This window comes from Dermochelys coriacea, chromosome 3 (assembly GCF_009764565.3).
Source record: "Dermochelys coriacea isolate rDerCor1 chromosome 3, rDerCor1.pri.v4, whole genome shotgun sequence".
Taxonomy (NCBI): domain Eukaryota; kingdom Metazoa; phylum Chordata; order Testudines; family Dermochelyidae; genus Dermochelys; species Dermochelys coriacea.
Genome location: NC_050070.1, coordinates 107,177,381 through 107,191,102, shown reverse-complemented (window position 1 = coordinate 107,191,102; position 13,722 = coordinate 107,177,381). Strand labels below are relative to the sequence as shown.

The 13,722-nt window shown below is 41.4% G+C and overlaps 2 protein-coding genes across 8 annotated transcripts in view; both read right to left on the bottom strand.

The window, feature by feature from the left end:
• ECT2L (epithelial cell transforming 2 like) overlaps positions 1–1,748 on the bottom strand; it is a 58,874-nt gene extending 57,126 nt beyond the window's left edge. For 3 of the 5 annotated variants that reach the window (XM_038393863.2, XM_038393858.2, XM_038393862.2), the window contains exon 1: positions 1,054–1,748. The gene's annotated coding sequence lies outside the window, so the exon portion shown is untranslated. The remainder of the gene's footprint in view (positions 1–1,053) is intronic. The other 2 variants (XM_038393856.2, XM_043511092.1) reach the window with 2 other exon arrangements.
• A 2,049-nt stretch (positions 1,749–3,797) lies between these two features.
• CCDC28A (coiled-coil domain containing 28A) lies at positions 3,798–13,556 on the bottom strand. 3 transcript variants are annotated; one of them, XM_038397106.2, is made up of 7 exons: positions 13,328–13,556; positions 11,341–11,433; positions 10,488–10,684; positions 9,007–9,170; positions 7,156–7,310; positions 6,427–6,449; positions 3,798–4,554 (listed from the first exon to the last, which is right to left on the bottom strand). In XM_038397106.2, exons 3-7 carry the CDS (start codon positions 10,643–10,645, stop codon positions 4,500–4,502), a joined length of 555 nt encoding a protein of 184 aa, XP_038253034.1. In that variant the 5' UTR covers positions 10,646–10,684; positions 11,341–11,433; positions 13,328–13,556; the 3' UTR covers positions 3,798–4,499. The 3 variants fall into 3 exon arrangements, with proteins under 3 accessions (XP_038253034.1, XP_043367039.1, XP_038253035.1); XM_043511104.1 differs by lacking the exon at positions 13,328–13,556 and adding an exon at positions 12,529–13,094; XM_038397107.2 differs by having other exon boundaries at positions 10,488–11,433; positions 13,328–13,478.
• Between the last annotated feature and the right edge of the window lie 166 nt (positions 13,557–13,722).

Here is a 13,722-nt window from a genome sequence, read left to right as displayed (position 1 = left end):
CCTGATTAAAACCCATAACAAGTGTCCTGTCCTTCTTGTGGTATACCCAATGTTCTGGTGTGACTCTTATAGCTCCTGTTCTTGCGTGGGTGCCTTCTTCTAGTCATTACGAATTCCATGGGTTTTTTTTGTATAGAGAAGGGTAGCTGCCCTATTGTTCAGGCCAAGTTTATAAATTGAGTAATTAGTTTACTTATGTACAATTCTTTTGTCACCATTCCCTTTTAATACCTTTAAAATTAACGTTGGACTCATGAAAACTGTAAGAAGTGTAATCCTGGAGACCAATGAACTTTATTTTCAAAATAAATATTTATCTAGTATTTACTAGGTGCAGGTTGGGTTGTGATGGTGCATACTTCCCCCCTTTCCCCCATCTGCCCACCATTGTATCTCAACCATAAGCTAGAAAGCTGCCTTTTCTGTGTATGAGTAGTTTATTCTCCATACCCATTCAATGCTTGGTCCCTCTCTGATAACAAGGGGATCTATTGGGGCGTGGATACCATATTTCCTCTAGTTTATGGACCTAGTTCTGCTGTATCTAATGCTAGGTCTGTCCATGTTCCCCTTCCCCTCTCCCTTTATGAAATCCATGTCAGGTCTTTACTGAATAGCCGCTGATGAGATGGCACTTTGTCCCTATTTTAAATTGTGCTATAAAAGGTATGCTGAAATGTCTTGTCCCCCCATGCTGCTTGCCTGCAAATTACATTTGCATTTTCATATCTGCACCAGTTTTAATATTAAAAAAATACCTCATAATTTCTCTGGCAGAGGAATGTAACCTTCTTGCCCTCTTGAAGTTCTGATCTCTAGCCTCTGTTACAATCAGTCATGCACATAGTACCTAGCAATTGTGAAAAACCTAGAATGTTCATTTTGGGTTTAATTCTGAAATCTTTACACCTGTTACTCTGCAGTCTGTATGAGTCAGGCCTGCAGAACATTACTCCCTGCCCTTTCTATTAACATTAATATACTAAAACTAAAATACAAAGTAACCCACTTTTCCCATAGAACAGGGAGTTCATAGTCATTTGAATGCTTTACCTCTAGGAGAGGATACATCTTGCTTTTCCTTCTGAGAAAGCCGCTGGAGAACTGCAGTGGAAGCTGGAATTACTGCTGCGTTGGATGAGGGTCAGTACTCTCCCATCTCCATAGGAACTGCACAACAAGCTACACCTTGGGCTCCCAGCCAGAGCCTGACTCAGGCTACAGTTGCCTTGTGTGCTCCTCCCGAAAAGGGGAAGGACCTGTGGCACAGCTTCAAATCTCAGTGTGGGCTCACTCCCACTAGACTGGCAACTTGCAGCTGCTCATACACCGTGTAGTGACATAGGCATAGAACCATCTATTGCATTCCCACTGTAACAGGCCCTTTACCCCACATGTGACAGTGGCACAGCAGAATGCGGCTGCAGCAATCCTGAACAGAAGGGAATGGCACTGGTATGTCCCAGTGTAGGGCAGGCCAAATGGAGAGCAGCACAGTTATACCAAACTACAGCACAGCACCATCCAAACTAGTGTACAATGGGACAACCTACCACTATTGCAAGTGAGTCAGGACTGAAGGCCAGCATCTCTCAGCTAGGGAGATCATTCTGAGTGGGGACTGTTGTGGGCCTAGCTTTTGTAGAACTAGGTAAGATTATCCTAATTGTAAAGGTTGAGAAACTGGAACACAAGTTAAGGAACTTCCCTGGGGTCACAAAGCCAGTCAGTGGCAGTGTAGGAAATATAAACAAGGTTTTTATTATTGACTCCCAATCTCCCCTATTAACCATGCTCCTACAATGCTGCAACACTAATTACCTTTATCTCATTCAAAGTGTGCTTCAGAAGTTTGTTTTTTTCCACCAAATGCATCCGATGAAGTGAGCTGTAGCTCACGAAAGCTTATGCTCTAATAAATTTGTTAGTCTCTAAGGTGCCACAAGTTCTCCTTTTCTTTTTGCTTCAGAAGTGTAAGGCTTTGAGGAGCACAAGTGAAGGAGCAGGATATTTTTTAGGCTGCTCCCCAAATCTCCACTGTTAATCAAAATGTTGATTAACTTTGTTTGCAGTTATACAGTTAAACAGTAATCGGTTTGGCAAGAGTTTGTTCTGAGCTAATAACTTACTTGTGGCACCAACTACACAACCTGGAATTTTGCCCTGGATATGGTAACTTATTCTTACACTGTAGCTTGCCCACAATAACAGTAAATGTAAGTGAAGTAAAGAACACAGTAAAAAACAACAGATTGAGTTGGGGATTGGTCTTGCTTTGAGGAGGGGTTGGACTTGATGACCTCCTGAGGTCCCTTCCAACCCTCATATTCTATGATTCTATGAACACCCAAGTAGAACCAATTCCTTCAGGTGACATCAACCATCTTATTAAACATTGATTTTCTTGTTACTAAATCTCTTTGCAACTTGCAGTCTGAAGAGACACTGTTAAAGTTGACAAGACAAAAATCACAACCATCTCCCTTTAAATATATGCATATTCCATTTCCTCAGGCCTCCCTGCGGTACTTGACGACAGATTTCAAATGGTTTCTACATAAAAACACTACACTCCTGCTTGCAAAAAGATTTAGAGCTAAAAATCCTACATACAGCAACTGTCTAGTTATTGGCTGACCAAAGTCTAACAAAACCTTGGGTATACAAAACCCTGTCTTTTGCTAGTGTGGTCAGTGTATTGTGCTCCCAGTTTCTCTACTCTGCTCACAACCTCCCCAGAAGAAATCCATCAGATTAGGAGTTAGGGATCTTCTGTGGTGGCAAACTCTTTCTAAAGAGTCTCACTTACAAAGGGGTGAGTAAATCACAGTATAACAAGGGAAGTAAATCACAGCGGACCAAAGGAAATTTGAGGGAAGAACTTTACTAGGAATCTGACGGTTTAGTGTGGGATTTGGGCTTCTAGATGGGAGAAGGAAAGGAATGCCAGTGCTTTACTTAGAAGGTGCAAGAGTTGGGCTTGCTTTCAGTGGGGATTATGGCATCTAAAGCCTCCTCCTCACAGAGTTGTAGTTTCTGTTTAGAACTTTAGGGATCAGATGAAGCTACAATTGATTCAGAAGGAAAAGGGTGGGAGCTTATGAGGCAAAGAACTGTGTTCTTTCAATGAAGGTCTATGGAATCCTCTTCTCTGAGTGGGACTTTTCTCCTCTGTCCCAGTCACTAGTAATGTAGATAGATCCAGAGATCAGAAAACCCAAAAGGGAAGGGGGAGAGACTTCAATCCTGCTATAGAACAAATGCACACAAAAAATGGAATCTGAATAAACAGTTTAACTACTACACATTAGAACAAATGCACCGAGTGCACATTTTCACATGCCCTGGTAGAAGTTTTGAGCCATCACGTAATCAGTCTTTGCACAAACACAGACTTTTCTCTATGTTCAAGAAATGTAGAAATTTGTATGGGATTTGGTCTCATGCTGCTACAAGACAGGAGCAACGATTCAGCTTCATTGTATGAAAAGAACATTGTGTGGGGTAAATTTGTGCTTGTTAGCTATGGGCCTGCTTTGTCAACTGTGAATCCATCAGTACAACATCTTCAGTACTGAAATATGTATAGTAATGTGTGCTCCACAAAACCTGCCTGTAGAAACACTTTTTAGGAACAAACCTCTTGTTACCGGGCATGTGTTGAAGGTCAGTGTTTATTGTTGCAGACTCTTCCCATTCCTGAAATAACTAAAAATAGAGAACAGCCATTAACCCTCCCACCACCACCACCAAAAAAGGAGACTTTACTAAACAAAAGAAGTTAATGGAAAGCAAAGTAGTGTAGAATGGATTTATTATGGAGTGACACTGTAAGTATTGCTGAGAATTCAAAATTGCCAAAACCAAATGACATGGATTGCCAGTATGTATTCCAATTCTAACTGGGTGAAATTTTAAATTTTAAAGTGGCTGACAGAGCAAGAGAAAAAACTGACTATAAAAATTCTGATCATACAAGAGCTCTTTCTCTGACCATAATTAAACAGATGCTACACTTTTTAACATAGCGTATGGCATATTTTTAAATAAATTAATAAGCACTCATTTAATGGCAAACAAAACACACTAAAGAGTGTGCAGATTGTCTACATACCAGGCAGGAAGGCAGCTACAACAAACCTTCACTGCTATCTTTGTCAAAATTGGAGTAATGTTAGTGAACGTATTATATGTACATATATAAATCCAACAGACATGTGAACAACACTGAGCATGTACTTTCAAGTTTTCCCCAAACACTTTTATATTAAATAAGGCAATAAAAGAAAGCATAGCAGCACATCATTGCAGTTAGAGCAATAGATTCCAACCCTGATATATTGCAGTGCTCAAATCTGCTAACAGGAATGTGTGAAAATAATCACTTGCATTTGCACTTTAATTCTTTGTTGTGGAAAATGAGTAAGACTCTAGATTCCATATGAAAAATAAGGACATGACTTCTTGGAGAGGTCTCTAAATCAAAAAAACCTACACTTTTAGCTGGTGGAGGTATTTGGGATATCTTGTGCATCTGCTAAATGAAGTTTTTGTCTGGAACAAAGAGTTAAGAAATTAAGTTTTCATATGATAACACAAGAGATAATTTACCTTATGAATATCTGTATACCGGTATTTAACGTTTGTAGAGTATGATAGATTTGAGATGACATCAAAGAACAAAATATTACACATGGCCTGACATGCTGGAATATCAATACACACTGGATGCAATTATACACAAGGTCAAAGTTTACATGCCAAAGGAAAAAAAACAGTATCACAAGTCATCTTAGTGCTAAGCACATTGTCACCAATTTAAAAAGAAATTAATCCTCTTCTGTTTTATTGCAATTACAAAATAGCCTGATCCAAATATTTTCAATAAAATGCAAACAGTAAAAATGAAATACATATTTAATATTTTCCTTGCCTAAAAAAAATAAGTTTAAATGTAGAGACTATTAACAAATCTTAAATGGGAAGATTGAAAGAATGGAGGTGTACAGGTATTTAGAAGGGCACAGCCCTGGTCCTGTGCGTTTACATAAGAAAATGTATTAAACAAGTCTCTTAGAATACAGAACATTCACTATTAATTTGAGGACATCTGAAATCCTCATTAGAATACTATCCTTATATTAAAAGATGCTAACTCAGATCAGTTGCTTATAATAATTAGAGCCGAATTAAGCACAGACATTTTAGAACCACTTTTTCTAACAAGGGTGGGAACAGTTATGCCATGAATTTCTGTAAATGCTGTAACATAGTAAATGTATTATAGCAGGGGCTGATTTCACTTAATATCAGAAAGGTTCCACAAGAGTTTCCAATAAACCCTACTCAAATTCTGAAACGTTCACCTTTGGGACTGAAATATTTTACACTTGGCCTCTGGCTTGGTGAAACATTTTGGAAAGTTCTTATCTCATCTACTTCTATGGTGGTGGTTGTTGTTTCTGAGCACCTTATACTCCTGGATATATTTATGATCACAACATCCCTGCAAGGTAAGGGAACACTATCATCCCCATTTTACAGACAGGGAAGTGAGGCACAGAGAGATTAAGTGACTTTCACACAGGAAGTAGGTATCACAGAAGGGAATTAAACAGTGTGTCTCAAGTCCCAGGCTGGTGCCCTAACCACTGGACCATCCTTTGGCAATGGTTAGGAGGCTTACAAGAATGGAAATGACAACTTAAGGTAATGTATACAAAAATATAAATGTAAGTTATTCAGCTGGTTACTTGCAGTTGTTAATACTCAGGCATTTAACGGTAATGCTGCAGTTCTGAATTTTGCATATTTCAGTGATCTATGTTCTAAGTTTGTGTGCAAGTTTCCTCCTTTGACAGGAGCCCTAAAAAGCATTGTGGAAAACTGAAGAGTATTAGAATTTTTTTGCCCTAGCAACAGCAGGACAGAACACTACTCCTGAACACTTTAGGAGGCATATTATTAGGTGTGGTTGCTCCAGAGTTCCTAGCCAAAGTGGGTAGTATATATCAAGGTTTGCACTCAACTGGCTAAACAGTCTTTTTTCTCAACATGTCCAGTCTAACTTCAGCTATGACAATTTTAGATATCTCTGTCTGATGTACCTTTTTCTTTCAAAGTTTCAAACAGAAACAGTTAATGAAGAAATCTTTAAAGAAATAGCCTATGCATAAAGCTTTGTTTAGATTTACAGCAACCTATAGTTTGAGTGTTACACTCTGTAAGCTAGAAGGATCTGAAAACATTACATACTACAGTCCTGAATTTCAAAGAGGAGCACTGTTAAAACTCTTTGAACTATCCTGAGCTACAGAACATCTGTGAAATGTATTTTCTGGAAATTTAATAGTATAATTTTGTTTTTTGATCAACTCTTTATTACAAAAATGTTTACCAAAAAATGACATTTAATAAAAAGGATACATAGAAGAATTCAGTTCTTCCAGCTGCAATATAAATGAACAAAGTATGAGAAAAAACACTAGTTATAATCAGCGAAGTAAACATGTCAATAATACAAAGGGTCTGTTGCAAAAAATTAAACAAACCCTTCATGATAGTACTGTAAGTTTAAAAGCAAGCGTAGCTCTACACTAGGAAGTTTTGAGAAATTAGACTTTTTGGATATTTAACAGTTTTCCTGTTTACCAAAGAAGGCACCAGAGGGGAAAAAAATGATTGATACATTTAGATTTACATTGATACATTTACATAGGTCCAGATAATTCTCTCTGTCTAGTCTCTGATAGCTGTGGCAGAATATAGAAGGAAAGACGACAGGGAAGATGGTTTAGCTCCCTGATGCTCAGGCTGGTTCTACATCAGCCTAAACTCTGAGACAGTTTGCAGGACCTTAAACGCTGCTCTAAACTGCACAAACTGGTAGAGGTGCCACAAGGAGTAATCTGAGTAAGAGGGATGGACAAGGCACTTGTAGTTCCTCAAAATTAATGCGGAGGAAGTAGAATCCTGAGCAGATATGGGAAATATCCTGGGTCATCAGAGTCAAGTTTTTCCTCAACACATTGAACCCTAAATTCCTAAGACCCTAAGGTCTTCAAGTTGTATAGAAAGAACAACACTATTCTTGAACCCAGATCTAGTTCTGTGAAGCAACTTCAGTGGAAGATGGTCTGTCTTGACTATACTTACATCTGATAGTAGCCTATCCAAATTGGAGTCACTGGCAAGTTTTCTTTTATCTTCAGGAAGTTCTTCCAACTCCCCATAGAGTTCCAAATTCAAGCGAGCTAGCTTCTCCTGCATCCCCCGCACATGTTCCATCTGTTCTATGGAACACTCATTTCCTGAACAAAGCAGATTATAAAGCTGTTATGTAAGTCTGACAATGGGGTAAGGAGCAAAGTCTAAGCTACTGCATGCATCTCTTAGATGGATTTTTGTAGTAGAGAGAAAAAAGTGTCAAATATCAGAAACAAATCCATTTACCTTCCATAGGACTCAGTTTTTCTTTCCATGTTTATTACTGTAACTTTTTAAATAAGAGCTTCTGTCCTTGCATTTGATCCTGTATTTGGGTCATGATGAATTTGTGATATCAATTACTTCAATGGTAAGAAACTAATATTTTAAGAAAGTGTGGTGGTCTCATCCTGTTCTGAATGGAAGATTTGCATGCTGGATATAGTCCATCTCTGCCCCATCTCTAAACTTGACCTTATTTTTTTTACTTAAAGTGTCATCAGACTAAACTTTCTCGCTAAACTTGGCTGTTCCTGGGGTTTCTCCTCCAGCACCTCATAACCTCTGTCTCACAAACATGCTCAAACCCCTCCTATTTAACCAAATTATAGCTAATTGGATACCCCGGAACTAATTTATGTACCTTGTAAAAGTACCTCCACATTTCTCTGCAGGGTTCAAGCACTTGGCAGAAGGAATGACTAAGCAGAAGAGCCCTGTAACCCCATGCAGAGCCCTAGAAACTTACACCTGTTGTATACACTATTATGATTCCACTTCAAGGTCAAAGAGAAGAGCAAGATGGGCTGCATGCATGAAAGCAAACATCTTCAATTGCATTAGACCCAGTCATGCTCACATTGAAGTTAATGACCATACTTCATGAGAGCCATGGGCTTAGGACCTAAACAAGAGCACTGAGCACTTTGATGCCATGTATGAGGCATAGGTTCTGGAAAAACTCCATTGCAGAATTGAGTGGAGAGGTCACATGATATGCTTAGGTTCTAAAGGTAAGAGTCATCCGCATAGACCCTCAATCAATAGTTCATGTAGCAGCAGCATTCCGACAATAGGCAAGAATTTGCAGTGGTAATCAATTTATAGTAGAAAAATTCACCCACAACGAGGAAATAGGCATAACCTACACTCAGATTCTAAAAGCTACCCAGTACCAACCCCTTTTCCTATCACCTCTTGACCAAGTAATATAGCATCACACGTTAAACAACAGTTACAGGTGCAGTTCTATATATAAACTCTATTTCTGGCAAGATGTAAATTTGGCAAAAACAGAATTCAGTCCCCCAGCATAAGACAAAATTTTAAACTTTTTAATTTTAATTAAAAAATTAGCAGGTATACAGTTTGAATTTGTTTCCTAGTTTAGAATTTATTACTTCATTTCATCAAGGCATCTTATTGCTTGGTTACATTTCCGCTAATATTTAACATACACAAAGTAGTTTTAAACTTGATATGTTAAATCTACAAGCCAAGAAACTGATTTGTGTGTGTCTCATGATAACTGAAACACAATCTGTTAGCACACAAGCACTATAAAAGGGACTTTTTGACACAGCATAGACCCAAAGATAACCCTATGATTCAAAGGGTTGCTATCTCAAATTTCCAATAAAATAATCATGACCAAGCTAAATTTTACTTAAACAAGTATAGACTAACCTCTTGTTTAATAACGACTGACAATCTCTCTGTAACCAGCACATCTGTTTGCAAAAAACTGCTGTCTTTTATCTGTAAAAGCAACAGCTGGGTAAAGAAAACCGACATATTTACCGAATGCTTGAAGTTTGCCAGAGTGGAAATCATTTAGAAGGCTCAGAAGTCCCCTCTCCATCTCCTGAACATCTGATACATCTGTGAGAAAAGAGTGCTGTATTGGTGCTGCCTGTGCCCCTTTTCCTTCCCCTCCTGGAGGTTTGGCTTTTTCTTTTATTCCTCTGAGGAAATGAAAGACATCTAATTTTACAGAAGAGACTACCTTCCTCTTCTTGCTCCTGCTGAAGAAGTGCAATGAAGGACTATCCTAGAAATCGGCCTTAAAAGGACAACTGTAGTGAACGTACATATGTTACCTGCACCATCAAATTACAAAGTGTGGGTCACAAATTTTACCTAAATATAAAGTGATCAAATTGTGAAGCCACTATCTTGACAATCTGATAATACAAAGCAGGACTCCAAGAATCTGCTTTCTTATTACCATTAGGAAGCACAGGATAATCCACACATTTTCCTTTTAAAAGTATTAAGAAAAACCTTTTGACTTCACAATACTTTGATAGGAAGCAGACACCTGGAACTCTACTTGGCATCAAACTAGGCCCCTGGGTGGGGAAGTAAATATCAAGGCAACCACAGTCACTGAACAGATATTAAAGCAGTAACAGGTATTTCTAATGTATACATTCATATTAGCTAAGATTTTATAACTTGTCGCTAGTTATATTTTTCCTTCCATAAAACTGCATGAAAGTTAGCCAAGCAGACACATTCTTAAATACTCTGCATACAATGCATGCTCATACAAGTGTGGAGAAAACTCAAGTGAATTCAATCTTTTTACTCAACTATTCCATGAGTAGCTTATCCTGATGTAAATACAGTTTTGTTGGCTAAATATAACCTGCAAATACTACTATAGTTTAGAAACTGCAATACATTTCCATATGACCACCCCTTGTCAAGTCAGGCTAATAGCTTGGCCATCCACAGAAATGATTCATATATAAAAATAAGTTTAGGTCAAATTTAAAAACAACAAAATATTGAAATGATTATATTTCCCCCATATGCGGGATTATATTTGCTATATGCGGAATAATCCTGTTGCGTATTTTAAAACATTATTGAGTTGCACACAATGATAAATTATAGTCCATTCTCACGTCAGCTGCAGGTACTGTAGATTTCTAGAGTGGTACACCTTGCATTTTGGATAATATATTTCTAGACAAAACATTTTTTCCTGAAATGCAATGGAGAAAGAATATCTACTGCACTTCTGAGTGGCAGATTCAGCAAGCTCTGCCATTCTGCTGATATTGGCACTTCCATACTAGATCTCAGTGCAGCACTGGTAAAGTTAACTACTACAAAGATTGCTTAAGAATTTTGTTCTCATCCCTATTCTCTACTCACCTCTGCCTACATGCATTAGTTCACTGTTTAACCTCCAGCTAATACTTTTAAGCCAATAAGCCCAACTGTCTTTCCTTTTCCCACCCTCAATGATTTGTAGAATATTAGGAACTTACCTTTTTAACTTTGGTCTTTGTGAATTTGCTTGTGGTGCAGGATTTGAAAATGCTGTACTTTTACTGACTGGCACAGAATTTTTCTTGGCATTAGCAACCTGAGTCAGATGACTACTGGATGATTTGGGGCTCCTCCTCTTGATTTTCCTTTCTTCCATTTCCGCTGGTTAACTATTGCGCTCAGACTAATTTCTTATCTTATTGAAGGATAAAATAGTTAAATATCCATTGAAATGAGCAAACAAATTATTTATTATAAAGAGCTGTAGTGATGCTCAGGTGTATTGTATAAAAGAGTCTAGTTTTTAAACCCCTCACAGATCAGCAGCAACTGCTTTACCCAAAAAGGAAAATCTTGATTTTCAAGATAAGCTGGAAAAGCCTGTATGAGCAGCAGCAGAACCAGGTCACAAATCTAGGCCTTCGAAGTCAGCTAGAGCCCCACTAGTAACTAAACGATTCTACTACACTTAGGTTCTTTTACATGACTGGTGTCTACTAGAAATCACCCTTTCAGCCACTATTACTCAATTATAGTCCAAGTAGAATAATCAGAGATGACTGAAGAATTGTAATATTTACAATGCATTAATATTCTAGAAATAACCTATATGTACCCAAATAAAAACCACATCACTATGGTTTTATAACAGCAAGAGAGCTTGGTATATGGCATTTCCTGGAAATTAATGACTAGGTGGAGCCAGTGCCCCTACAGCTGCTCTTCAATCTTTATTAGTTAATTCTGTCACTTCCTCAAAGTAGTCCTTCAGCAGTTAAAAAAAAAGCTCACACTGAAAGCACATTGGATCAGAGTAAGAAAACTGAAAAAAGTAATAAGCCTGTTCCCTACCTGCACAGCTTCCCGTTTCATCCGTTTCCTAGAGTGTTTACGGAAGTGACGCGTTCGTCATGTGAGACTCCAGGTGCTTTCCAGTTCTACTTTCTGCATAGAAGTAGCAGCATGAACATTATATAAAAGCAAGCTGATATGAAATGTAGCAGTAAAATAAAAACCAGTATAACAAACAAGCATTACTTCATATGGAGAAAAACAGAAGAGGGAAAAAGCCAGTCCCCTTTGCCACTTAAAACTTCTCTACTCCTCTATTTTACATCAAAACTTTCCTCTGTCCCACTTGCGGTATCTGTTATTCATTCTTTCGTTCTCTTAGCCAGCTCTTATTTAGAAGGGAGTAGCCTTGCTGGAACTCTGTCTTCAGGGTTGACACTGACACCATAATGCACTGACCCAAGGCCGCTGTTTTCTTTCACTATTTATAATTACTGTAAATTGATTATCAAAATTAAAGGAATTGGGGATGAAGCAGCAACTTCAGACACAAGAAAAATCTTAACAGCCTGATTGCATAGGGGTGTCCCTGTGAGCTCATACTACATGCCCAACCATCACAGAAACGTTGGTTTCAGAAAGCATGAGAGCAAGGCCAGCAGTTCTGCAGGGTACAGACTGTTCTGGTGTGACTGTGTTCACAAGGTGAGTGAGACATCCTGACACTGCCCGTGGATGTTGTTTGGGGCTCATCTTGTGCTATGTCTGCTGTGATGCCATTTACCCAACCCCAAATTCAAAAGCCACAAGTCAGATTCATAGGTAGGGTTGGCAACTTTTGAATCCCACAAAACCGAATACCCTAACCCTGCCCCTTCCCCAAGGCCCTGCCGCCTACTCACTTCATTCCCCCTCCCTCAGTAGCTCGCTCTCCCTCACCCTCACCCACTTTCACTGGGCTGGGGCACGAGGTTGGGGTGCAGGAAGGGGTGAGGGCTCCATCTGGGGGTGCAGGCCAGAAATAGGGGGCTCAGGGTGCAGGAGGGGGTGAGGGCTCCTTCTGGGGGTGCAGGCTCTGGGGTGGGGCTGGGGAGGAGGGGTTTGGGGTACAGAAGGGTGCTCCAGAGTTGAGGGGGCTCAATGTTGGGGCAGGGGATTGGGCTCCAGTTGGACCGGCAGCTCCCAGTCAGCAGAGCAGCAGGGGGGCTAAGGCAGGCTTCCTGCCTCTCTTGGCACAGCAGACCACACTGCGCGTGTCCCGGAAACTACCAGCAGTAGATCCGGCTCTTAGGCGCAGGTGTGACAGACGGCTCGGCTCTGCGCGCCACCTCGCCCGCAGGCTCTTGGCCAATGAAAGTCCTGAGCTGGTGCCTGGGGCAGGAGCTGGACCTGCTGGCTGCTTCTGGGGTTCAGGTGTGCAACCAGGACAGGTAGGGACTAGTTTGCCTTAGCTCCGCAGCACCACAGACCAGAGTTTTAACCGCCCAGTCGGCGGTGCTGACTGGAGCCGCCAGGGTCCCTTTTCGACTGGGTGTTCTGGTTGAAAACCGGACACCTGGTCACCCTGTTCATAGGTGATGGGACTACGGGTGCTACCGCCCCCACTTGAAGTGGTTTCTATCATAGACTGGGTTCACAGTTTGGTTCAAAGGGGCCTCAGCACCCCCATTATAAACGCTGTTCCCGCGCCCCTGGTCAGACTGCACCCAAAGCCCAGAGGCTGCACGGTGGTGGGGTGGGAGGAGGGTGTTGCCTCGTTGGGCGGCGGAGGGCCCCTGCCTGAGGCGCTCCATCGTTCAGAGCGCCTCCAAGCGGCGTGATGATGTAGCTGGGGACTGGTCCTGCTCTGAGCAGGGGGTCGGACTAGAACCTCCTGAGGGCCCTTCCAACCCTGAGATTCTGCGATGGCCGGGGCCGGGCAGCACGAGACTCTCACAGAGACCCCGCGACCGGCCCCGCGGCATCGCCTGCCCGGCGAAAGGTTCTGGGGCCAGCCCCCCTCACTCCCAGTCAGAGACCGGGACCGGGACCCCGCCTCGGGCCCTACCTGCGCGGCTCCCCCTGTCATCGGTTTTCTAGAGTGTTTACGGAAGTGACGCGTTCATCCACGTGAGACGGCAACGCTGCCTCACGCGACTTTCGGTGGGCGCGCCATGCATTGTGGGAGCGGGAGTGCAAGCCCTTCCCCCCCTCCGGCGCGCAGCTCTGTAGCCAGCCCTGTGCCTGAAGGGCGTACAAACTACAACTCCCAGAATTCCCTGCGGCGGGAGCCGGAAGGGAGGACAAACCCAAACGGCCGCTCTGTGGGGGCTGGGGCCAGGAGCCTCCCCCTGCCCCGGCCCATTTTAAAAGGGTTTGCTCCTCTCAACCCTGTGGCGCGCGCTCCTCGGAGAGGCGCGGCCTAGTCGCCAGGTTTACGGGGAGGGGTTCAGCGCGCCCCCG

Excerpts from the sequence above, each read along its gene's own strand:
- CCDC28A (XM_038397106.2), bottom strand. The coding sequence starts at position 10,645 with ATGGAAGAAAGGAAAATCAAGAGGAGGAGCCCCAAATCATCCAGTAGT. Across the intron at positions 9,171-10,487 it reads CAAAGACCAAAGTTAAAAAG|AGGAATAAAAGAAAAAGCCA; the intron begins GTAAGTTCCTAA and ends TCATTTCCTCAG. Across the intron at positions 4,555-6,426 it reads GAAGAACTGAATTCTTCTAT|ACAAAAACTTCATTTAGCAG; the intron begins GTATCCTTTTTA and ends TCTTTGTTCCAG.